Genomic DNA, 26,848 nt, shown 5'->3' on the forward strand with positions numbered 1-26,848 from the left:
TTTTTTTTTTTTTTGTTTTTGCTTGGGGTGGCAGAAATGCTGGAGCCGGCCCTGTTTGGCGCAGCTGGCACATAAATATCTTGCAATGCCAGCTACAACAGTGCCATGAGAATGCCTTTTCTCACTTTCAGGTGACATTGTAAAGAAGAAGCGGGCAGCACGATCTCCTGCAAATGTAAACAAACTTGTTTGAGCGATTGGCTGAACTAGAAGTAGGACTAAGTGGACTTGCAGGCTCGAAAATTTTACATTGTTTTATTTTTAATGCAGTTTTTTTGTACATAATTCTACATTTGTAAGTTCAACTTCCATGATAAAGAGATTGCACTACAGTACTTGTATTAGGTGAATTGAAAAATACTATTTCTTTTGTTTTTTACAGTGCAAATACTTGTAATAAAAATAAATAAAAAGTGAGCACTTACACTCTGTATTCCGTTGTAATTGAAATCAGTATATTTTAAAATGTAGAACACATCCAAAAATATTTAAATAAATGGTATTCTATTATTAACAGTGTGATAAATTGTGCGATTAATCTTTATAATTGCACAATTAATCACAATTAATTTTTTTAATCGCTTGACAGCCCTAGGGTAATAAGCCATAAATGCAGTGTCTCCATTCAGTCCAAGATTTTTAGTCTCAAGTATAGTTATGAATTTAAGCTCCCAGACTCATGTTTTGAAAGTGTTGTGCACGTTTCCTTTGAGGGTGAGGACTGATAAGCCAGATATAGAGTGATTGCCTTGTGAAAAAGAGTTCACCCACAGCTGATGTGATGTTTATGTCTTTTATCATTTTCCTGTGTGAGTTCATTTGAGATCTTAGCAATTGTCTGGTTTCACCCACATAGTTGCTATTGGGCAACTTATCTCTCTCGAACAGAAGTTGGGCCAATACAAGATATTACCTATTCATCCACCTTCTCGCTCTCTATGTTCTTAATGGCACATTTGGGTCAAAAATTTCACAAGTGATCATTAACATGAAAAAAGTCTTACGTCCAATTCTCTACTGTTACTACTAGTACAGCTTCTTCTATGGTAGGAGTACTGATTTTAAACAGTGTGCTGTCTAGAGCTGCTCTGAGTAGATTTAGATGACATGAGGCTGGTCAACACCTATCCTTCTATGACATTTACCACCGTTGGAGCTGCTGCAACCATAGCAAGAATGGCAAGTTAAAAACAGCTAATGAAGTCCTGGACCCTTCTTGTCAGAGGCACCATTTAATTTAGTGGTTAATGTTCATTGCTCTGAAAATAAGGCTGTGTTTTGGGCTGGGAAGAGGAAACTAGGAACACCAGGAAATGTTGGGCTTTGTGTTCAGGTATAAACTTTTACGGTCTTGGCCTGTTTTCTTTGTAAGAAGATGTGTGATGTTACATAGTTACCCGAGATATCTATCTTGACGTAAAGGTTGAGCAGAAACAAGCCACTGGTAGATTCCACCATGATTGTAGCTCCTCAAAGGCAACACTATCCCCGCCCCCCCACCTGGGTTGACCGCCGCTACAAACAGTGGCAGATTAGCCCCTTGGCCAATGGGGTCCGTGCCCAGAGGCCCGAGCCAATGGGGGGGGGGGGGGGGGGGCCTGGAAAATCGAGTGCACCCACCCGCTCCACCTGGCACTCTTCCCAAGGAGCAGGGTTGGGGTACTGGGGCATGCCCACTCTGCCTGGTGCTCCTGTCCCCATGCCCTGACCCTGCTCCCCAGCAGGAGCACAGGGGGGATGGTGGGGAGGACTGCAGGTGGAAGGGGTGGGGAGGGGCCCCCACTTGCTCTGGCCCAGGGCCCCAGAAAACTGTAATCCACCTCAGGCTACAGAGAGGTAAAAATTAGTGTCTTGTCTCCACTAGAATTTTGTCCCTGGGTAGGTGCCTATCTCAGTGTGAAAACTACACACGTTCGCAGAGAAGACAAAGCCTTGGGCAAAAGTTGGGATTTCCAATGGCGTTAGTTTAACATAATAGCAAAATAATGGAGAGGCTGAAGCACGTGGTCAGTTAAGGCCATGGAGCAATGTGACGTTAACGTGACTGAACGAGCCCGGCTGGAAAACAAGCCCCTTTAGCTCCGTGGAGACGGGCCAGAGACAGACCCTCACCTCACGGGGGATCCCGCGCTGCTCACCCTGTTCGTCTCGGCCCCCCTGGCCCCAGACTAAGGCCGCTTCACTTTCTTGCTCGGCCTCTGGAGGGAGCCGAGCGGCGCCTCCTCCCGGTTACCCCCGCGGGCCGGGGAGCGGAGCCGCCGCTCTCCTGCCCCAGGGAGGGGCCCGAGTCCGGCCGGGGCCGCCCCGCAGGCGCTTCAACCCCCCGCGTCCGGCGCAGCAGCAGCGCCAGCCCCGCTCTCGGGAGCCATCTTGTGAGCGAGGCCGCGCTGCCTACACGGCGGAGCCGGCTGCAGCCGCGGCCGGGTGACGGCCTGTCCCCCTCCCCCTCTCCGCGGGGCGGGGTTGATGGGGCCCCCGGAGCCGGGGCGCCGCGGGGGGAGGCCGGGCTGGCGGTGACTCTCCGCCCGCCGGACAGAGCAGCAGCCGCTCCCAGCAGGCGGCCGGGCACGGGGGGGCGGGAGCCGAGCTCCGGCACGAAGGGGGCGGCCATGGCCGGCGAGCCGCAGAAGAAGCCGCACCTGTCGGCCCTGGTGGGACACACCAACGGGCTCACCAAGCCCGCCTCGCTGGCGGCGGCCGCGGGAGCCCGGGCCGGGGGCGCCGCCGCCACCTCCAAGAAGCTCGTGATCAAGAACTTCAGAGGTGGGCCGGGGCCGGGGGTGCGGGCCGGGGGCGGGCGAGTCCCCAGCGCCTGGTGGCGGCTCGAAGTGTCCCGTGTTTCCCCCGCCACAGCCACAGCCCCGCCGGCCCCGGCTCATCCGGCCGGCCGCAGCCACTGGACCCCGCGGCCCTTTCCTGACCTGAGTTTACTTTACTCCTGGCCCTGCTGCCTCCGCCCCTTCCCCGGAGAGGGAGGCCGCTGGGCCCGGCTGGGAGGGGCCCTGACTGCGGGCTGTTGCTACTGCGAACAGTGTCAGGCAGGGTAGGGTGGGGAGCGGCCGCCCGAGGACCCTGCCCTGTGGTTGGGGGGTCAGTGTAGCCTCTGGACCGCTCTCCAGGCCGAGCTCCAGGGGCCCACGGTACACCCTGCACCCCATGAGGGCAGCCCCTGCCCAGCCGCCAGCGCCGCTCCTCTGGTCATGTGTGGGGTCTGCTCCAGTTCCTTCCTCACCAAGAGATACGGGCCAGGCTGGGTTTGCTCTGGAAAGAGACCGTGAAAAGGCCTTAACTCGGCTAACTTGCTCTCAGTGCCTCCCTCAACAGCTACAAGGGCCCTTACTCAGCTAGTCTGTTCACTGTGTATAGCCAGTCACTTTTTTTGGCAAACAGGGGCCTGATCCTCCAGCCCCAAGGAGGTTAATTCAGCTTACTTACATATATGAAGTTCTGAGCACAGGGGCCCTAGTGTAACTCTCATCTGTGGGTCTCAAAGACAGGCCAATATTACTGGGGTGCTGGAACAGTTTTTCTACTGGAGGTGCTGATGATAGAAACCACGTATTTGGTGTTATTATTACTTCAAGCGAGGGATGCAGCAGCACCCCCAGCACCTTTAGTTCCAGCACCATTGAGTATTGGCACCACTGTTTTACAGATAGGGGAAATGAAGCATAAAGAAGTGTAGTGATTTCTCCATGATCACGCAGCACATCAGTGGTGTAGTTGGCAGCAGAACCCAACTCCCCTGTCTAACCAGTCCTGTGTCTGGCATCTGTACTGCTTTAGTATTCCCTTTCCTCATCTCAACTAAGTGATGCAGTTTCTATATAGACAACAGTTTGTGTTGCAGTCTTTTCTAATGTTTCAGTTAACAGCATGTTCTGTAATAAAATATATGTTATGTGTAAAAAGTTCTATTACACACAGTGTAGTTAAGATAATGTACAACAATGGTTTGGTGGTCAGTTACTCTTTAAAGAACATATAGAAAATAAATCTATTATAGATAGTGTTGAAACTAGAGTGTTGTCAAAGATGTTGCAGTAGACCACATTCGTTTGCTAGTGTTTGGAATGTTTATTTAAGCTTTATTAAATAAAAAACCTTAAATTGCAACACTTACTTCCTGAGTGCATTCTGAGATAGTACCCTTGCACATGTTTTACAAATTTTGTCCAGGATCATGCAAGCTGCTCTGTCTGGGCAGATATTTTAGTAGGGATCTTTGCATGTGAAGAGGGGCAGCCCATGTGAAGTTTCTTGCAGGAGCAGGGCCTTTGTATGCCACAATTCAGAGATAAAAATGGCACTTAGTGGCTTTTGCCATATTATATGGTGTTACAAATATTCCTTTATTTAAAAAAAAATTTCAAGCTTAAAGTGTGAAGTGAAATCCAATGTGTCTTTCACTTTATTAAATTATTCCAAAAGTATTTTAAAATATATAGCTATAAGTAATCTTGTATTGCGGGTTCAGTTTCTACTTACTTGTATCTGGTTTTACAGAAAGACCTAAATTGCCTGATAATTACACACAGGACACGTGGCAGAAGCTTGATGAAGCAGTGAGAGCTATACAAAGTAGCACCTCCATTAAATACAACCTTGAAGAGCTCTACCAGGTAAGAGTCAAGGTTTTGTGCGTTTTTGTTTGCTTTAAACTAGGAAAGTGGTAGAGCATAATACTGATTGCTTTGGGATTTTCATTGTTATAAACATTTAAATGTAAATGGGATTTTTGTGTTTGCAATGTATATCATCTGGCTACCGATTAGGTCAGTATTCTGTTCCTAATGTATGTTTGCCGTTTTCTGGATCAGTGGCTCCCCAAATGTTGTCCTTGGAACTTTCTGATGGTCCATGGAGAGCTAGCAGGATTGGGGCCTGTGATAAATGAAAAGGGGGGAGGAGTAGCTTCCTTTTATGGACAGCCAGCCAGTTAGCTATAAAATCCTTCTTAGTAGCTGTTCTCTACTTGCTTTACCTGTAAAGGGTTAAAAAGTCTCTCTGTGATACATAGGTGAAAGGAAGGGAGTGGGCACCTGACTAAAAGAGCCAATGGAAAGGCTAGAACTTTCTAAAATTGGGGAAAAAACTTCCCCTTGGTCTGTCTGTCTGTTGCTCTCTGGAGAGAGGGAATAGAGCAACTATGCTGTAAGAAGCTTTGGGCCAGGTATGAAAAATCACCTGAATCATACCTAGAAACTACTCACTTGAAACCCCCAGATATGTAAGTAGATCAGGAAATGTTTAGGAAGACACAAATAGGTTTATCTCTCTTTATTTCTTTATGGCTTGTGAACTCCTCTGTGCTAACCCCAAATGCTTTTGTTTTGCTTGTAACCGTTATGCTGGACCTCAAGAAGGTTATTCTTGATGCTTAATTCTTGTAAGTGTTTTTTTTAAATCTAGCAATAGCCTACGTTTCCAAATGTATTTTCTTTCTTTTTGTTTTTAATAAATTTATCTTTTTAAAAAACAGGATTGGATTTTGTGTCCTAAGAGGTTTGTGCACATGTTGTTTAATTAGCTGGTGACAACATGTGATTTCCTTTGTTTTCTTTCTCAGTCTTCCCCAGATTGGGGGGGAGGGGAAGGGCTTGAGGATACCCCACAGGAAGGAATTCCCGAGTGTGCCTTCCTGGGTTCTCAAAGGGGTTTTGCACTTGGGTGGTGGCAGCATCTACCCATCCAAGGTTAGAGAAAAGCTGTAACCTTGGAAGTTTAATACAAGCCTGGAGTGGCAAGTATTATTTTTAGAGTCCTTGCGGGCCCCCACCTTCTGCACTCAAAGTGCCAGAGTGGGGAATCAACCTTGACAGGGCCCATCTAACTAGCTAGTCATATTGAGGACTGTGGAAGGATGCATTTTGGCAGGGGTCAGAATGGGGGAAAGAGAGGCGAATAAGTGGTCATACTCTCCCAAACTCTGCTGGTTCTGAATGCTGAAATGAGATGTTACACTCACTAGATTTTGCAGATACTCGTAATATAATTGGTTCTCTACCTTGCATGCTTTGGTCTGCAGTGAAATAGTTGTTAATGTTACAATATTCATTATCACAATTAAGCTTCAGAGTCAACACCCCTGGTTCAGACCTGGGTGGGCAACAACACATTTATTATATTTACATGACAATTAGAGACTTTAAAACTCTTGTTTAAAATAATGAAAGAACATTGCATGAAGGGGTAAAGGACATATCCATGACTCGTTTCCTTCTTTCCTCCCTTTCTATTTTGTTTTTAAATATGGTCAGTTTTCAGTTGCTTTCCTCAATATTCTTTTTTATAGCTTGTGTGTTTTATGCCACATAAAATAAGAATATTTATAAATTTCAGTAACTGCAGCATTGCAAAATACACAAAATGTGTTTTCCCTAGTCCTGCAAGATGCACCACCTCTGTGTGCAACTGAAATGAGTGAGTTTCTACATGGGCATGCATGGAACTCATTGCTAGAGCCCTGTGGGGATACAAAACTTGTATCCGAATCCAATTTACAAACATGGTCTGCAGATATCTGCATCCACATCCGTGGATATAAAGCGGATATCTTCATTTTTGCAGGGCTCTACTTGTTGCAGTATTGGGGCCTAAGAAATTGTATATCACCAGAAGTGGTCTACGAGTTTCATTGGAGTTCTGTGATGGGTTTAGGGTCATTAGCAGAGAGCATGCTGGGAGTTAGCAGTCTGCATTGGGTGTGAATGTTAAAGACATAAAAATAATAATTATTGGTAAAGGCTTGATTGCCCTTTTCTCCCTGATCCTGTGGGGGCATTTAACGTATAGTTCTAAAAATACTTTTTTTTTTTTTTTTTAATTCAGTACTACCTTTAAAATAAAGGGATGTAGCTTGTTCTTTTAAATAGACAACTTGACTTGTATTATTTACATTCTGGGCATTGTAAGACAGCAATATTCCAATTGAATAACATTGATCCCTATTTAAGGGTTTTAAGCTCAAGGCTGAAAAATCATAACTATTTTTTGTGCATTCTTATTTGAAAAAAGTCCAGATGTTTGTAATTTTGTTTAACTAGCTTTCAAAGGTTGAGAGGAGATTATAGTAGCATGGGCATGAAATTATCAAGGCCTGAACAAGAATTTTGGTGGGTGGGAAGGAAGGGAAGGGATGGGATGGGTTTTTGGATACATCATAAAAGAAAAAGCAAGGAAATTGCCAGTTCACCTGTTTGCACACTAATTTGCAAAACTTAATTCATAATGGCAATTCATTAATTCAGAACAGATCTTCCAGTCATCAGTGCTAATTAACAAGGTTCCACTGTGTGTTTCTGTGCACACTTGTTTGTTCACCTAGAGAAGGAGAGAGAAGATAATTCAGGCTTGACTAGAAATGTGGTTACAGATCATTTTAACTGCCTGGTGTTGGATATGAAATCATGCACAGGGAGGAACGTGTGTATAGGTTCTCTTTACCCTCTGATCTTTGTGGTCTTTACTCATCATTATGAAAGGAGGCCAGCAGGCCTGCAGAAACCCATGTGTTAAGTAGGTTGGTCTGCCACATAACCAAAAGCTATAATCATCTGTCATTTCCCATGTTGTTTTGATTACTGCAAATAATTACTGGTGAGTAAAGTCTAATTAAAATCAGTCATTGAGTTTTGAAATTTGGGAAGAATTTGCGATAATGATGCCTAAGCCTACAGTGCTTGCTAAAATATTTAGCTTGGAGATTTTTGAAAAAATAGTGGTTTTTAGAAATAATAGTTGTGCCATATCTGAAGTCTGTCTCACTCTTCTTCACCAATCTGAGCCTTCAGCTAAGCTAAAAGTAAAAATAAAACAGAGCAATGCTTTTCAAATGCTCTGTAATTCCTTTACTCCAGGACTGGTGATTTCCTAATATAGGATCATAGACATGTAGGGCTGGAGGGACCTTGAGAGTCATCTAGTCCATTTCCTCCTCTCTTCCCATCTGTCCCCACCCCATGCTGAGGCAGGGTCAAGTATACCTATACCATCCCTGACAGGGGTTTTTCTAACCTGTTCTTAAAAACCCATCATTGGTTCATCAAAGTGCTGCACTGTAAATCCTGTGTGGATGCCATGGGCACAAACTAAAAGGTTCCTAGTTCGTATTAACATAGTCCAAATTGCATGGTAATGTAGACAAGCACTATAATTCTATAATAGAAAATCACCAGTCCTAGGGTGAAGGTGTTACAAAGCATTTGATAAAACATAGCTTTGTTTATTTTTATATATGATGCACTAGAGAGGAAATGCACTGCTACTTCCACTGGCGATGATTTATCTTCTGGCTCCAGTGGATTAATTGTATTCCCTTTTGTGACATACTCAGGGTACAATCTAGACTAATGATTAGCTGTGTCACTCCTGTTCTCTTATCTGGGGTGCCCTTTACACTGCTTTGCTACTTAGCCTCCAGTCTGGACTGCTCACAAACAGTCTCCAGCATGTAAGTCACTCCCAGCTATGTCCATGTGTGAGCTGTAGCTAGACAGCCACACTGTGTCTCTGACCAGTAGGGTGACCTCAACTCACTCCCAGTCTTAGATTTTCTCTCAGAAATATGTGTCCTGTACTGTCCAGCCCTCTCCAGGACAATACAAGTCAGTACAAGTCCATTATTTCTTTAAGATCGTAATATGCCAGCTTATTAGTTCTTCAAACACTGCAATTTAAACACACTGGATTAGATAAAACAGTAAAACAAATTTATTAACTACAAAGAGATTTTAAGTGAGTACAAGTAATGAGGCATAATAGTCAGAAATGGTTACAAGAAAAATAAAGATAAAACACAGCTGATGCCTAGCTTAACAAACTGTGGTAAATTCGAAGCAAGATTTTCTCACCACATGTTTTCAGTAGTCTTACTGACCAAACTTCTTAGGTCAGAACCCCTTGGCTGTCTGCCCCTTTCTATAGTTCTGTCCCCCCTTTGAGAAGCATTTCCAGCTGGGAGCAAGGCGACAGGCAGTCTGTGTGGGTGGGAACTCCATGCTGTTTCTTGGCTAAGATGTAGATTTTTATTTATTTATTTATTTTGCTCCTGCTCCCTTTCTTGCCAAAGAGTAGTCACTTAGCAGGTAATGGTCCATCAGCTTTGTTTACACCTGGCTGAAGCATCAGCTTGTGATTTGTTTCTGAGGAATTGGATTGGCCAATCCCCAGACTTCTCTGGAAAACATACTTTTAGTCACAATCTCAGCTTGTTTATAACTTCACATATAACCCTGCTATGTGCATTTTGCCTTGATATTATTGATCAGCAAATTATGAGTTTTTAAATGACATCTCACAAGGTGTTCTTTGTACAAAGATCATTACAGTAGTGCGTCGGCCAGGGTGTGGACACAGGTGTAAATTCTGTCACATCCTTGCATTCCTTTTATGAATAAAGGCTGCTTACAGACATTATAGAGTGGTGAAATCATGTGATGCAGTTGCTTCTGAGTTTTCATTTAAAAAGGCTCAGTGTTTGTTTATGCTCAAAATGCTACAGCGGCACCATCGTAGCACTTCAGTGTAGACACTACCTGCGTCAACGGGAGGGGTTCTCCTTTCAGCGTAGGTAATCCACCTCCCCGTGGGGCGGTAGGTAGATCGATGGAGGAATTCTTCCATTGACCTAGCGCTATCTATCTGGGAGTTAGTTCAACTTAATTATGTCGCTCAGGGGTGTGGATTTTTCATGCCCCTGAGCAACATAGATGGATTGACCTAACTTTCTAGGGTAGGCCAGCCCTAACTTTTCCATCTGAAACAAGTCATTTACTTTAGGCTTAGTAAAACCAGTCTTTCAGCTTGTCTCGGGAAAGTAAATCTTAATTCAGACCTTTAGTTAATTCAAAGTGGATTAGTTAAACTGCATTAAGCCCCTCTGTGGACACTCTTAGAATTAAAGTAGCCTTATTCGGAAACTAACTCCGAGAGAGTTTGCAGCTGAGAATCCCAAGAGGAGGGAGGAGCCTCTCTGCTACCTAGAATTAGGCTCCAGATTCCCTGAGGGGGGCAGGGTTTAGGACACAACCCTCTCCTTTGCATCTCCCATCGTCTAGCTTACATGGGGAGCCACCTACCATGCTTGCTTCTCTGAATCCCACTCTGAGATGTCTGTTGAATCCCATTCATTGTACAGGGAAATTAGGCACTTAGCCCAGGCATTTGAATCCCAGTGATTTTTTTTTAGGCATCTACAAGTTAGGCAACACCATGCCTACGTTTCTTTGTGAATCTAGCCCATAGTGTCCATGCTGATTCTTTTAAATCTATTGGCAGCATTTAGTGCTGCTGACCATGAGGGACTGCTGGTAGGTGGGGTTGCTCTTGAGAGCCCCATTCTCTTCTCTTTTTTTCTGTTGGAGGACTCAGCATGTAATACTTGTATCATTGTGAATCTCGGGGTTCTAGTCTGTCATCCTGCTCAATACAGTAGAACCCCGATTATCTGACCCTCCCTTAAACGGCTCTCCACATTTACTGAACAACCAGGAATCCAGGGCCAGAAGCGGGTGATCTCTCCTGTGGCCATTTGATGGTGCTGCAGCATCGCATTTTTCCATTCTCCAATTTATCTGGGGTTTTGATTATCTGATCTGGTCCCAATTAAACTGGATAAACAGGGGTCCACTGTAGATATGTGAGTCAACGTGGATTGCATTACAGTACAGACCTGTTTACGTGCGAATCCGCTTAACGCATGGTAGCGCCATGCCTCCCAGTGCTACCTATTTAACATGCGAGACTCGCTAACACGTGGTACAGGAACTTGCTATATAGTGCTACAGATTTGCTCACTAACTCACTGACATAGAAATCGACAGGAAGTGCGGAGTGGAAACATGTTGTACGTCTTTACCGCCGACAGGGAGGGGGAGGGAGGGAAGGGGCAGCAGCGCTTTAAGGACAGTCATTTACTGTGGCAGTGCTTTAAGGATCCTTAAAGCGCTGCTGCGGCAAAGGACCGTCCTTAAAGCGCTGCCGCGGCAGCGCTTTAACATTGCTGCCCCTTTCTCCCCCACCCCGTTGGCAGCCCTGCTGGTAGGGACCCTACCAGCAGGGCTGCCGATGGGGGAGGCAAAAAGGGCAGGAGGCAAAAAGCAGCGCTTTAAGGATGGTCCTTTGCCGCGGCAGCGCTGGGCCACCGACAAGGGGGGAGGGGCTGGGGGGGGCTGGGCACAGCAACGTTAAAGCGCTGCCACAGCAAAGGACCCTGCAGCGCTTTAAGGTCCCTGCCCCTTTTGCCCCCCCTCGGCCGCCGACGGGTGGGAGGGGGTAAAGGGCGCAGCTGCCCCGGGGCCGGCGATTTAAAAGGGCCTGGGGCTCCAGACGCCGCTACTACAGCAGCGGTGTCCAGAGCCCCAGGCCCTTTAAATTGCCACGGGAACCCCGGGCGGCATGGACCAGGCGGCCTGGAAGGGTTGGCTGTGGGATGCTGTCCCCTAATCCCGCCCCTTCCGTCTGAGGCCCTGCTCTTTCCGGGGGCCAGAGCTGCCCCTTACTGGTAAGTGTCCTGAGTTACTTTCACCCGTGTGTAGTAGTAGTAATGTTTTTATTAGATTACACATTTGAATTTATATTCTTGCAAAGCACCGTTAACAGATAGGCCTGCAGTATTTGGGACGCTGTGAATACGTATGTAATCCTAGATAATTATACATGTGTATATATAGTATAGATATCTTATTTTAGCATGGCCCTCTTAACCCGTGATCCGTTAACACGCGGTCGTGACGGCTTGACTCCCGACATCCGCGCGTAAACGGGTCTGTACTGTATTGTGCAAGTGACACCAATTATATATCTCTGTTTCATCATTTCCAGAAGATAACTAAGCAGCATTCTGTCTACAGAATGTCTAATGCAGAAAACATGTTTGTTGGAGGAAATAAAAGTAATTCCTTTTCCTCTTGATGGAAATAATTAGTGTGCCATTTGTCACTCATGCTTGTTACTTGCTGCTCTTGTCAGACCCATGGTTGCTTCTGAATTTTGAGGTATCAGCAATGGTCCAACATATTTTTCCTTGGAACTATGCTTGGCAAGGAGATTGTGATCATTCTTGAATATGAAACTTCCCTTGGTTATCCACCCCAATGTCACTTGCAGATTGGGTCATTGCAGAGCACTCTACTTGTGTCTAAATAAGCCTGTTCAGAGTATGGCTGCTGAGTTGGAGTGCTTTCTTTAGGGAGCATACTGCACTGGTTACCAGTTTATTTGAGTGAAATTGCTGAGTTCCCAAACAATATAGTTAGTTAGCTAATGGTTAGGGATGAGAGACAGTACTCCAAAAAAACTTACCCATAGTTTTTAATAACGTGTCTATAATAGTATGTTCAGATAAGTGCGTAATTCTGCAGCAAGGTTCATACCACTGATTAACACACCTACAGAATTTTTGTCTGAGTAACGACAACGTTAATTCTTCCTCTTAAGACACCACCCTCCAGTCTTTACTACTTTTTTGCCTGACCCTGAGAACCCTTAATTGTGTGATTAACAGTTTGCAGGATCAGGTCCCTGTATTGAATGATTTGTGTTATGGGATGAAGAACTCTCTCTCTAAAGGCTATAAGAAAGTCTCTCTTGATGGTTGTAGACATATGAAATTTTAAAATAGAATTATGCTGATACAGTAACTATACTGGTACTATCTTCCCTTCACTGTACTTGTCCTAAGGGGTTTACATAGTCTGCAGTGTCTGTAAGATGAAACCTTAAACTTTGAGAGTGATCTAGACCTAGGAGGCATACACATTTGGATACACTAGATCTTTATTTAATGATGCTTGTATACATGTCATATCACTTGGTAACAGTGCTTAATTAACAATGGTGCTTTTTGTGTCTATGTATGTTGTGGTTATAATCTTATTAAAGGATGGAAAATAATGGCTTTCTCTGTGCTGTTGGTCCAATTAGAAATTTGTGTGATTGACAGTTTGCAGGATAAGTATGCATTTTTTTTCAGAGGACTGTGTGTGGAGGTAAAGTAGTTGCTCCATTACTACCCAGCAATCAGTTACTCCTGAGGGAATTCTGCGCCAAAAAATTAAAAATTCCATGCACAATATTTTAAAATTCTGTAAAATTGTGCATATTTTATTTGTCAAAATAACACCATATAATCACACCATTTTCAATTATTTGCTGACAAGTATTTTGAAATAAATTGCCAACATAACTGAAAGCGGTGTGATTATATTGTTGTTGTGTTTGTGTTATTTTGACAATTAAAATATGCAGAATTTTAAAATTTTAAATTTTTTGGTGCAGAATTCCCTCAAGAGTACCAGGTCAGGGTGCAGCTTGTTGGTGCTCAGCGGAGTAGTGGTCTGGGTGTGGTGGGCTCCTGATGCAGGGGGTGAGGCTGGATGTGGGTTTGGGTGGCTCAGTGGGGGTGTTCTGGGTGCGGGGGGATCCTGATGCAGGGGGAGCTTAATTGGGAGTTCTGGGTGTGGGGAGCTACCGATGCAGGGGGATGAGGCTTGTGAGGGTAGGGGTTTGGGTGGAGGGGGGCTCAGTGGGGAGTTCTGGGTGCGGGGAGGTCTGGATGTAGGGGTTTCCTGATGCAGGGGGTGAGGCTTGGTGGGGTAGGGATTCAGGGGGCTTAGTGGTGGGGTGTGCAGAAGACTCCTGATTGGGGGAGGGCGATGGCTCAGTGGGGGATGGTCCCTGGTGTGTGGGTGGAGGGCGGGGTCACTGTACAGGGAGCTGCTCTCCTTGTCCTCCCAGCCCTCCCCTCTCCCCACAGTGCAGAGCTTCCTGCAGTCCGGGGAAGTTTCTGGGTCTTGATCTGACCCAGCCCTGGATGCTCTGTGCAGGGAAGGGGGAACTCTATCTCCATCTACCTCCTCCTCCCCCCACCCTCAGCTGGGACTAACGTCCCTGGGTGGCCGGGGCACCCCCAGAGCCCTCTCCCCCCCCAGTGATTTACCTCTCCTGGGATGCCCGAACAGACACGTCTGAGCTGCGGGGGAGAGGTGAGTGAGCACTGGTGCAGCTTCTTTTTTCTTCCCCACTGTCACCGTGCCTCCATTGGTCACAACTGAGAATACCAAATTCAGGACAAACTGCTGAGAAATAGCGCAGACACACCCCAAAACTGGTGATTAATCTCCCATAAGATACACCAAACCAGCAACAAAAGTAAACTTCTGTTTCACCACACTGGCTAACAAGAAGTCAGAAAAGCAGTCTACTTAAGTATTCCAGTCCTGGATTCAACACCCAGACACTAAACTTAAAGATGAGTGGTTCTTTAAAGCCAATTTCATCAAACAAAAGGGTTGTTCTGATCCCAAAGGACCAGCCACATACCCAGGTCAATATACAACTTGGATCTTGCCCAGTAATCACGCTGTTGCCAAACCGTTAGTATCTAAAATCTAAAGGTTTATTTATAAAATGAAAGGTGAGTTAAAATTGGTTAAAGGAATCAAATACATACAACAATTGCAAAGTTCTTGGGTCAGGCTTGTAGCAGTGATGGAATAAACTGCTGGCTTGTTAAGTCTCTGGTTGCTTCCAAATCACTGGAAGGTCCTCAGTCCCTTGGTTAGAATGCTCTCATTAGTATAAGTTCATAGTCCAGAGGTTTGAGCGGGAAAGAGACAAAATGGAGATGTTTCCAGCACCTTTTATAGCAGAGGTGGGCAAACTACGCCCCGGGGGCCACATCCGGCCCTCCAGCCTGTTTAATCTGGCCCTTGAGTTCCCGCTGGGGAGCGGGGTCTGGGGCTTGCCCTGCTCCTGCGCTCCAGCCGGGGAGCGGGATTGGAGACTGCTCTGTGTGTGCCAAGGCTCCCGGAAGCAGCAGCATGTCCCTCCTCCAGCTCCTATGTTTACGGGTAGCCAGGGGGCTCCGCGTGCTGCCCCCACCCCAAGCGCCACCCTCACAACTCCCGTTGGCCGGGAACTGCGGCTAATGGGAACTGCAGGGGCAGCACCTGCGGATGGGGCAGTGTGCAAAGCCGCTTGGCCACACCTCCACATAGGAGCTGGAGGGGGGACATGCTGCTGCTTCCAAGAGCTGCTTGAGGTAAGCGCCGCTCGGAGCCTGCACCACTGACCCCCTCCCGTACCCCAATCTCTTGCCCCAGCCCTAATCCCTCTCCCTCACCCCAACCCCCTGCCCCAGGCTGGAGTCCCCTCCCACACCCTGAACTCCTCATTTCTGGCCCAACCCCAGAGCCCGCACCCCCAGCCAGAGCCCTCACCCCCTCCTGCACCCCAACACCAATTACTTGAGCATTCATGGCTCACCATACAATTTCCATACCCAGATATGGCCCTCGGGCCAAAAAGTTTGCCCACACCTGTTTTATAGCTTCTCACAAGCGAAGGGAAACCCATTGTTCTCACTGTGGAAAATTACAGTAACGAGATGGTGTTTGGAGTCACATGGGCAAGTCACATGTCCATGCATGTTTTCGCCTAGACATAGCAGGAAAGTCCACTAAGGGCTAGTCTACACTGGCAATATTGAAGCGCTGCTGTGGCAGCGCTTTAACGTGGCTTGTGTAGCCATGGCAGAGTGATAGGAGAGAACTCTCCCAGCGCTCTTAAAAAAAAAAACAAACCACCTCCGCAAGGGGCGTAGCTACCAGCCCTGGGAGCACAGTCTACACTGGCGCTTTACAGCGCTGAAACTTGCTGGGCTCAGGGGGGTGTTTTTTCACACCTCTGAGTGAGAAAGTTGCAGCGCTGTAAAGTGCCAGTTTAGACAAGCCCTTAGTGTAGTTAAGTGTCTTCCATTGTGAGTTAAGTGTTTTTTAATTGGCCATTCAACTTGAATAGTTCCTTCACAATGTGCTGGCTAAATACCTTGTGGGTGCTACCCAGGAGCAAACATTTGAAATCCAAGTATAGAGCCAATGCTCATAACTTCAAATACAAAAATGATACATATGTACAAATAGCATAATCATATTCAGCAAATCATAACCTTTCCATAGACACCTTACTTGATATAATTTGTACAAGATTTGTTGTAATTATATAACAGTGGTAGCAACAATGATCTACATGGTCAATTTTAATCAGATAAAGTCACACCCACAGAAAGCATTTTTTGCAAAGAAAATCGGGGGGAGGGGGCATTTTCTTGCTGCGCAGCAGTGGCACAGAATTTCCCCAGGAGTAATCAGTGTTGCTGCTCTTCATATACCCCTTATTTATTCTCCTCCCATTCTTCCATATCCTTCCTACCCTGTCCTTTAGTTTTCAACATTTATCAGTTAAATATAAAAAACAGATGCTTGATCTCCATATTTCATTTCTGTTGATTTCAGCTACCCATGCGTCTGTATCTGAAATACTGTGATCTTCAACACAAATGTGTTTTCCATTGAAATCACATTTTAAAACATACAGTCACACTTGTTTTGTTCTTGGTTTCATTTTCACCTGTCCTTTCTTTCATTTCACACATTTTGACTTAAAATTATTGGAGGAAATCTTTTAAATTTATTTTTCCCCTCTGTATTCCACACTGTCATCTATAACCTTTTACAGGTTTTTCTCTTCTTATTCTCAAATTTCTAACCTTAGTTTATTCCTTTCCTTGTACTCCCCACTATATTTTCCATTTTAGTTCTGTTAGTTTCTACTTAATTTTTCACTTCTTGTTAAACTCTGTACTCCTCATCTTCCGTCTGTTCCCGCTGTTCACTCTTACCACTTTCTTCCCTTTCTTACCCTTGTGTTCCTCTCTCTACTACTCACCGTCTCTCCCCCATTTTGCTCCACGTTCCAGTTAGGTATTTCCCAGGAGAATGAAACTAGCATGACCTCTTTCTACTCTCCGTTACTACAGTCCAAAAGAGTTATAAATCATTCTCTTCTTCAAAATTTTTCCTTTCGTGTACACCTATAATTTTGGATAAGTGAACTTAAAAAATTTAAATAACCACTTGGTAAAACTTTCTACAGATCTTACTTAAAATTGTTAAAACTAATTTAGAGAGATAAGGTGGCTGAGCTAATTTCTTTTATTGGACCAAATTCAGTTGATGGGGAGAGAGAGACAAGCTTTCAAACTTGCCCAGAGTTTGAAAGCTTGTCTCTCTCTCACCATCAACTGAATTTGGTCCAATAAAAGATACCACTCAACTACTTCATTATATTAATTTTATTTTATATCTAAATTTCCTTCTATCCCACAGAAACATGGTGTTGTCTCCATGTTTAATAAAACTATCACGTATTTTGAAACTGAGGTTAACGAAACACTGTATACTTGTTAAAGAACCCCATGTCATTTCAAGTTTCTGCTCCTATTTATCTTGTATGGGTCTTTTACACATTTTGGATTGTGTTGTAGGGGAGAGGGGCTGAGAAGTGTGATCTGAAGCCTCCAGATATACAGTATGTGTTCCTAATTAAGGGGTGATTTTATGCCACAAAACCTTCATGAAAATGACAGATGACAGAAGACTGAGTGAGTTTAAGTGATGTGATCTTTTAATTTTGCCATTAGTTGAGATTGTTTACATTTTTTACACATTCCCATTCTGTTCCTGATAGCTAATCATGCTCTGCCCTTTGCCATTTTAATCAATATTATTCCAGGAATTGACTACTAGCAAATACTTAAGAGAAAATCTTGAAGCATCTTTGCCCTGTGTCCTTCAGTAGTCTGTTTAATCTAACACCTTGTTAAATTCAGAATTATTTCTGGCAGTCATGTTTCATGGGGGTCAATATGAGTTTTAAATATATTAAAGGCACTATATGAACCTTAGTCTTTTTCCTCAGGAAAAATGTAGCAAAAATTTAATATGTTAGACTGCTAGTTAACGTAAGTATGAACTCACTACTTTTGTGTCTTCAGTAAGGCCCGTTAATCTTAATCTTAAATATTTTAGGAGCATAATAACCTTCCACGCATTTTACGAATAATTGGAAAGTATTTCATACGCAGTTTGCGTGGACTTCTAATTATATACACATGTATATGAGACAGCACTGTGATTGCTACTTAGAGATTGTTGAGCCTACACGGGTTGTCAAAGCCTACAGAGCAGCTGATGTCTGAAGTGGCCACAATTTGTGTGTGTCAAGACCAGGGGTCGGCAACCTTTGAGAGTGGTATGCCAAGTATTCATTTATTTACTGTAATTTAAGATTTTGCATCCCAGTACTACATTTTACATTTACAGGGGCCGGTGGATGGAACCCCAGACCGGCAGCAGGCTGAGCTGCTCAGTCCACTGCCGGTCTGGGGTTCCGTCCGCCGGCCCCGCTCAGCCCGCTGCCGGCCCGGGGTTCTGTCCATCCAGGCCGGCAGCGGGCTGAGTGGGGCTGGCTGGCAGCAGAGTGCCACTAAAAATCAGCTTGTGTGCTGCCTTTGGCATGCATGCCGCAGGTTGCCGACCCCTTGTCAAGACCAGTGATCCACTCAAGAAAAACAAACCACCCAAAAACATTAAGAAAATTGACAGTAAAAGGCTAATAGACAAGATATTGCAGCAGCAGTTTCAAACTGAACTGAAGAACAGATTTCAGGTGCTACGAGAGTTAGATACCGTAAGAAATCAACATCCATCTGTCAAGATGTGGCTTTATTTTTACACAGCAGCCAACAACTGCAGCTGGTTTCCAGGCAAACTAATCTAAAATCTGGATAAGTAAGGATATGTGGAACTGTGTGAAAGAAAGGAAACAAGTCAAAGCAAACAGACACCTCCAGAAAAGGGAGCAGCAAAAATCTGTATTTTTTTTTTTTAAAGGACAAAGCAGTGTGAGAGAGGCAAGAGGAAGTAAATGAGTAATGTTACCAGTGACTGCTGAAAGAGGTGATGATAAAAACACTTTTTTCATTGTCTCAACGAGGTCCTAACTGGCAAATTTACACCAGCAGGAGGGCCTGTCAGGGATAAACCAGGAAAGAATAACATAAAAAGAACAAAAAAAGCAAGTGGCAGATCACTTTCAAGAGGTGCTCACACCTTCTTGTTAACGGTTGGAAATGAGCCATCCTGATTATCACTACAAAAGTTTTTTTTTTTTCTCCTGCTGATGATAGCCCACCTTAATTGATTAGTCTTGTTATAGTTGGTATGGCATCACCCATTTCTTCATGTTGTGTGTGTGTATCTTCCTACTGTATTTTCCACTGCATGCATCCAATGAAGTGGGTTTTAGCCTATGAAAGCTTATGCCCAAATAAATTTGTTAGTCTCTAAGGTGCCACAAGTACTCCTGTTCTTTTAGCAACATTGAGGACATTCAAATTGTGGCTCGGGATAGATGGGAGTCGGAATCTAGTTTGTGCCCTAAGCAACATGTGATGGTGTGGCAAGGATTCAGATTTAGAAATGAAAAATTCCATGAAATGTTGATTTCTCTCCTCCCTCCCTCTCCCCCCCCGTAATTTGATGATAAACACATTTTAACAGTAGTTCTTTTTTAGTTTAGATGGATAAATTTTATTTCCCCCCCCCCCCCTTCATCTGTGATTTTTTCCTTTAGCATCCTTCATTATGTTAATTATGCTGGAACGTGCACTCTGGACAGGATATCGTTTGTTTATTTGTAACTTCCTTTGTTTTTTAGGCTGTCGAAAACCTCTGTTCTTATAAAGTGTCCCCTACACTGTACAAACAGCTCCGGCAAGTCTGTGAAGATCATGTGAAAGCACAAATCCTTCAGTTCAGAGAATATCCTTTTCTTGTGCACAGAAATACAGTCCCATAATACTTTTTAAATTATTTTTTAAGGAAACACAACAGCAATTGATAAAACAAATGTGTAGGTGTTATATAAGCATTCAATATAGATCTTTAAATCAATCTCACAAAATTCTAGTTACCTGCTTGCCTTAGTTGAATAATTTCTGTGGACCAATAAAATATGAATAGTATTTTCATTCATGGTAAGGGTGCATGAGTAATTTTATACCTGGTCTGAAAATTTTCATGACTGTAAGCAGTGCTTTGTTAACCTCTTTTGAAACCGCTATTGCATAAGGAGGAGAGTGGTTACAGGGGGAAAGTTGTACAGCAGTCCTGCTCCCTGGCTTTGAGATAAGGTGTTGGATATTTTTACCTTCTAAACTCTCTACATGCCACTTAGTCCTGGTTTACACTACAAAGTTAGGTTGATGTAAGCTGTCTTGCGTCGTCCTTGATGTGCATGTGTCTACACTTACATTTGTCAAGCGCCCCGTTACAGTGATGTAGTAACACCAACTCCCCAGGCGGTGTTGAGCCATGGTCAATGTTCTGAGGTCAACGCAGCATGAGTGTAGACACTGAGAGCTTGTCTTCACTACCAGGATAAGTCGACCTAAGTTACGCTACTCCAGCTATGTAGCTTAGGTCGACTCTACCCTGGGTGTCTTCACTGCACTGCGTCAATGGGAGATGCTTTCTGGTCGATTTACCTTACTCTTCTCAGAGAGCTGGAGTACCAGTGTCAACCGGAGAACACTCTGCCGTCCATTTAGCGGGTCTTCACTAGACCTGCTAAATGGACACCCGCTGCATTGATTGCAGCAGCATCAATTTCCCTGGTAGTGAAGACAAGCCCTGAGTTACCTTTGTCAGCCCTAATAGTCCTACAGCAGCTGTGTCCCATAATGCCCAACACTGACCGCTCTGGTCACAGTTGTGAACTCCACTGCCTAGGGTCACAGAGACCCGAAGGCTCCCCCCACTTCCCCTCTTTAAAGCTCTGTACATTTTTGAAATGCCTGCTCCTGATTATCCAGCTTGGCAAGCACATCTAGCAGCTCTCCTTTGTTGTGTGCAACTGTCCAACCGACCATGCCAGCTACATGCTCCAGATGTACTCCAGCTTGGAGTATAGGATAGGAGGGATAGGATTTCCTGGGCCTGTGAGGAGAAGAGGCTGTGCAGGCACAGTTGTGGACCAGCTGTGGAAATGTGGACATCTACGAGCAGATTGCCTGGAGGATGCAGGAGAGAGGGCTATGATAGGGATCACCAGCAGTGCCGGGTGAAAGCGAAGGAACTGCGGCAGGTATATCAGAAGACTAGGAGGCCAACTGTCGATCCAGTTTCGAGCCCGCAGACCTGCCAATTTTACAAAGAGCTGCATGCCATACTTGGAGACCCCACTGCCACCCTGCACATTACTGTGGATACCTACGAGGAACCTGCGTCACAGACCCCTGCTGTGAACAGTGAGGGCAAGGAGGAGGGACATGCACTTGTCGGGGGTCCACCTATGCCGCAAGCCAGTACCTGTTTGAGAATCTACCACAGTCCAATGAGTCCCAGCAGTTGAGCATGGGAAAGTCTGATATGGGGAAGAAACTTTGGGTAAGTGTGTAATTGTATTTCCCATTCAATGATGTACTGATAGTTTTGTCCTGTTATGTTGGGGGTACTATCGACCTTTCATTAATTTACTCATACTAGAAGAGGTAGGGTTACAACAAAGAGAGAGAGAGAGAGCTGTCATCTCTGTACAGTTAGGTGGGGGGACGGACATGCAGAGCAGTTTATGTACAGAGGGATGTCCTTTCAATCCTCCTGAGAGATGTCAATGAAACTTCCATGGAGGTATTCTGCAATCCTCTCTCAAAGGTTTTTAGGGATGGCAGTCTTATTTCTTTCTCTGCGATAGGACGCTTTCCTGTGTCTGTTGGCAATAACTTTGGCAGGCATCATTGCAGTAAACTGGCTAGCAGCATGTGGGCCTTCGTGGTTTCAGGACCCTAGTGCTCTCTGTGCCCTTGTCACCCTCAAGAGCGAGATACCAGCTAAAATCATCACTGCCAGTGGAAAATGGTGCCAGCATTTAGTGCCATTGCCCTACATGCATAGTTTCATGCAACCGAACAATTCCCTCGTCATACTCACCACGGCTGGTGCTCTGAGTGGTGTTGTGCACAAGCACTCTGAAGCAGAAGTGTCAATAAGCGTGTGTTGTTTAAAACTTTAGGGGAGCAAGGAAAGGGAGTTCTGAATCTTAATTTTCAGTTTCCATTATGACTATTGTGGCAAAGGTACCTCTGTGTATTTTATTTGTAGTTGCTGCCATTGCAGCCTTGAAGGGTTCCCCCTCCACACCTGCAGGATGCCTGAGCCAGATCAGGAAGAAAAAAAGAGGACCTGGGAGGACATGCTCAATGAGGTCCTGCATGCTAGTGCTGCATCAGACCATGAGCAAAGGGCCTGGAGGGTGAATATTGCAGACAGCCTGGAGAAAGAAAGAAAAAGTGGACAGGGGAAAGGCCCAGGAGTCCTAGCAGGAAAAAGAGAGGGAGATACACGAGGACATAATGGGGCTTCTCTGGCAGCACAAACAGATGCTGCAGACCCTTATGCACCTACAGGTTCAATAATCATGGGCTCACTTCCCTATGCAGTCCCTGGAGAACTTCATTACAGCAACTCCCTACATCTTTGTTCAACATTCTTCATGACATCAGAAGCTGCATCCCTTCCCCTACCACTCTATCCCATGGGACATTAAGAACAACCACAGCTTCACATATACTGACTGTGAAAACCACAGTTGCTATGTGTTTAGCTAAAATGGGCATAAATGTTTTCTGTTCCATAACTTAAGTTTTTAACATACACTAACTCCTCACTTAAAGTCGTCCATTGCTGATCAATTAGAGAACATGCTTGTTTAAAGTTGCGCAATGCTCCCTTATAACGTCGTTTGGCAGCCACCTGCTTTGTCCACTGCTTGCAGGAAGAGCAGCCCGGTGGAGATAGCTGGTGGGGGCTTGGAACCAGCGTGGGACAGCAGCCTCCCTATTAGCTCCCCTAAGTTCCCTGTGTGGCAGCTGCCCAGCAGGTTATCAATTGCTGGCAGTTCAGCTGTCCCTACCCCCACTGCCATGTGCTGCTCCTGTCCTGTGCCTTGGAGCTGCTCCTGGGAGCCTCCTGCTTGCTGTGAGGGGGTGTGGGGGGGCTAATGTCAGGGTATCCCCCCCGCTCCTACACCCCGCTTACCCCATCTCCATAGAGCAGTGGGGGGACACGACAGGCCGGAGGGAGCTTGCTGGCAGCAGCTGCTGTCTCAACTTGCTGATCTACTTAAAAAGGCAGTGTACTTGGAGTGGGGTCAGCGTACTTAAAGGGGCAATGCACATCTCTCTTTCTCTCTCACACAGGGTGTGTGTTTCTGTCTTGGTCTGCCATGCTTTCTCCCCTCCCTCCATTCGTGCTGCCTTGTAGAGTGTGAGGCTACATTAACAACAATGGGTTAACCCTTGAGGGCTCAGTCGAATGCTAGTTCATCATTTAGCAGTAAGGCATTCCCTGGGAAATATTTCACCCTCTGACTTCACCACCTCAACCAAGCTTCACAATCATCATTGCTGTGTACAATATTAAATTGTTTGTTTAAAACTTATACTGTGTGTGTGTATGTATGTGTATATATATATATATATGTATATATAGTCTTTTGTCTGGTGGAAAAAAATTTCCCTGGAACCTAACCCACCCCATTTACATTAATTCTTATGGGGAAATTGAATTAACTTAACATCGTTTCGCTTAAAGTTGCATTTTCAGGAACATAACTACAACGTTAAGCGAGGAGTTACTGTATTTGCTTTTAAATTGCAGAAATTTTTCTTTGCACTGGTTTTGTTACTGAATAAAATTCTAATCTTTTGGGAAATATTTCATCTTTATTAGTTCACGTCATATGCTGCAGAGTGCCTAGCAGTACTAAAAGCACCCACTTGTGTCACACTGTGCAATAACATCTCATAGGATCAGTGACAGTGTAATAATCATAAATGTACAGCAAGCACCACAAAATTAACAGGTGCATAGACAGTGTTGTATTTATAGGCGTACACCAAGCACCACGCAATTCCTAACAGGCCCCAGAAACAAGAAGGCCACTTGGAGCACATTACACCCCAAAGCACTACTGTGGCTCACTGTTAAAATATTCTTTCAAAGCGTCCCTGAGCCATATAGCTCCGTATTGAGCTCTTCTGGTAGCACTTGTGTTTGGCTGTTCAAACTCCGCAGACACACTCCACTTCTGCCCTTCACCCTGGCAGCAGCTTTTTCCCCATTTGCTTCACAGATATTACATAGGACAGAGCAGGCAGCTATAACTATTGGGATATTTTTTTCACTGAGATCCAATCTTGTGAGTGAAGGGATGCTGGTGTCCCTTCAGTCTACCAAAAGCATGTTCAACTGTCATTCAGCAGCTGCTGAGCCGGTAGTTGAATCTTTCCTTGGTGCCGTCCAGGTAGCCGGTGTACAGCTTCATGAGCAAGGGTTAGACTGTGTCCCCCAGAATCACTATGGTATTTCAACATTGCCAATGGTAATCCACCAATTGGGAAAGAGAGTCCCTATTTATAGCTTTCTGAACAGTCCTGTGATCTTAAAGACGTGAGCGTCATGCACCTTCCCTGACCAGCCAACATTGATGTCAGTGAAGCATCCCTGGTGATCCACCATCGTTTGCATAACCATAAAAAAGTAGCCCTTTCTGCTGGCAAGGTGGTCTGATGCCAAAATAGGGTTATGCATGCCGTCTGTTGGTCGACCGCAGTTCGGGAACCCCATTTCGGCAAATCTATCCAGGTCATGCATGTTGCTGAGTCACAGTCCTGCATAGTAGGAGATGAACGGCCATGCATGCTTGCATGACAACGGCCTCCACAGTGCATTTGCCAACTCCAAAATGATTTCCCATTGACCGGTAGCGATCCTGCGTCACAAGTTTCCAGTGTGATTGTCACTCACTTCTCCATTTCAGTACAACTGTCATTCTGGTGTCCCTTCGCTGGAGGGCTGGAGCAAGCTTGGTGCACAGATCCAGGAATGTGGCTTTGCGCCTCCAAAATTTTTGCAGCCACTGCTCAGCATTCTAAGCCTCCATTCTGATACGATGTCATCAGTTAGTGTTCATTTCTTGGGCCCAGAAGTGGTGCTCCACCATCTGCATCTGCTCTGTGAATGCCACCAACAACCTTGAATTGGTTCTTGCTGTGGCCCACAGCAGTTTGTCCTCCCATGAAATTGTCATGTTCCCTGCTGATTCGATTCTCTTGTGGCTCTGCAAATACCAGAGGATTGTGTGTTCAGTGCTTGAACCAGATCTTGTGGGTGTGGGGTTGGTTTTTTTTTCATTTTGTCAAAAGCTATCTATCTTCAGTCAGAATTGTATATAACCCCTCTCTTTTTTCAGACTCCCAGACTTCATCTGATCTTCTGAATTGAGTGCTTTTAAATTTAGGATTTTCTCTGTCAGAAATGATTTTTAGAGATCTGAGATTTCTACATCTGACAAGTATACTCCTTTCCTGTTCCATTGACACAAGATGGTAGTCCCTCAAAATTTGACTTAGAGACTTGAGTTGCTATTGTATTTGAAGGGAAGAGTAGCCACATTTGGATTTCTTCATAAATGGTTTAATGGAACTCAGAAAGCTTGAATCACAGCTAGAGTCTGCTGTTGCGTGAAGTAGCCTCCACAATTCATGAAGATAAATTCATGAAGATCTGGGATTTTAGGTGAACCCTGTGGGGAGTTTAATGAGGATTATTTAAGCCCTTGAAAGTTTTTAAAAATAATACAGCTGTTTGAACTATATCTGATGTAAACCAGTTTAATGAACAAAATTGCTTTTTAGACTGTTCCTCCCAGCTCTCCTCAATGGGAAGGAGAGTTGCTTTTGATTTAAGTGGGACGTCTTCTTTAACCTTCCAGAGTTATGTAGTGCAGATGGAGGCGCAGGAGAGCAACGTGAGGCATTCACTCAAAAACTGAGTCATGCCTTTGGAAGAGTTCCCAGCCCTCTGCTGGTCCAGCACTTTTTAGCAACTGAACTCTGATCCCTAACTTCCAGCGCAATTTCATTTGTGTCCATAGAGCAACTTTACTGAATAACTTGCTGAACAAAAATGTACTGAATAAAGATAATCACTAGTATCTGGCCTCAAAAAGGTGTTGATGAACTAGTTTTCCTTAGCAGGCGCTGCACAGATTCTCTGGACAGTCTTTTATTTTTAAAGAAGGTAAATAAATGCTGGCAAGATCACTGCAGACAAATGGTAAGTTGACTATTCAAAATGCAAATCCCTGAGACATCAAAGAAATCTGGTAAATAAATGCTGGGGACATTACAAAAAATCAGAAGTGGGGAGGGAGTTCAAACAGTCCTTCAGCCTTGACTGAAAAGCAATTTTCTTAAAAATCAAAACACCTCCCCCCAATGTTTTTTATTTATTCATTTATTTATATATAATGTATCATTTCATTCCAAACAGTAAGGGGGTCTGCACTTATCCTCCACTTGCAATTTTTTTTCTGGGTACTTCCTGGTTGCTTATAAGCAGCATTTAACAGCTCTTGGGTGCTTCTCCAACCTATAAAATCAGAAGGGTTCAAAGTTAACATTGAAAGAACAGAGAAAACATTAAACTCTCAAACACATGGATAATTTCCCTCAAATTGGTTTTGATATCTTCACAGGCAAAAATGTGATATAGGACATAGGGGCATGAATCACACACTACTAAAATATTCTTAATTCTCCATATCACTCGTAATGTTTAAAAAATAAGATAATGGCACCTTGCAGGGATGGCAGAGGGACAGTTAGGAAGATTAAGGAACAAACTGGTTGGAAACTCCAATCTCTGCACTCCTGCCCCCCAAATTAAAAATGTGGCAAGAAAAATTACCGTTCAAAGGTTTTCATGGGAATTTTCTAAACAAAAGAAAAGTATTTAATTTAGTTTTCACATAGTATTCTGAAATGAACGTTTTCATTTCAACTTAAAATATCATTTTGCTTTGGTTTATGAAAACTAAAAATGTTTGGATTTTCATTTTTTTTTTTTTTTTTTTGTGTTTTTTTTTTTCTTTTTTTTTTTTT

At 44.5% G+C, this 26,848-nt stretch overlaps 2 protein-coding genes across 4 annotated transcripts in view; one reads left to right on the forward strand and one right to left on the reverse strand.

Moving 5' to 3' along the window:
- PCID2 (PCI domain containing 2) overlaps positions 1-2,940 on the reverse strand; it is a 25,340-nt gene extending 22,400 nt beyond the window's left edge. The window contains exon 1 of one of the 3 annotated variants that reach the window (XM_024219554.3): positions 2,922-2,940. The gene's annotated coding sequence lies outside the window, so the exon portion shown is untranslated. Of the gene's footprint in view, positions 1-2,112; positions 2,204-2,921 lie in introns of those variants that run through there. The other 2 variants (XM_024219553.3, XM_024219551.3) reach the window with 2 other exon arrangements.
- Positions 2,524-26,848, forward strand: part of CUL4A (cullin 4A) — a 96,441-nt gene continuing 72,116 nt past the window's right edge. Inside the window, exons 1-4 of the mRNA XM_024219546.2 lie at positions 2,524-2,763; positions 4,507-4,622; positions 19,561-19,664; positions 25,952-26,021. Of these exons, the coding sequence (XP_024075314.1) occupies positions 2,610-2,763; positions 4,507-4,622; positions 19,561-19,664; positions 25,952-26,021 (444 nt within the window). The 5' untranslated portion in view covers positions 2,524-2,609. The remainder of the gene's footprint in view (positions 2,764-4,506; positions 4,623-19,560; positions 19,665-25,951; positions 26,022-26,848) is intronic.

The sequence above is a fragment of the Terrapene carolina genome, unplaced genomic scaffold (assembly GCF_002925995.2).
Source record: "Terrapene carolina triunguis isolate 2854851 unplaced genomic scaffold, T_m_triunguis-2.0 Scaffold21, whole genome shotgun sequence".
Lineage (NCBI taxonomy): Eukaryota > Metazoa > Chordata > Testudines > Emydidae > Terrapene > Terrapene triunguis.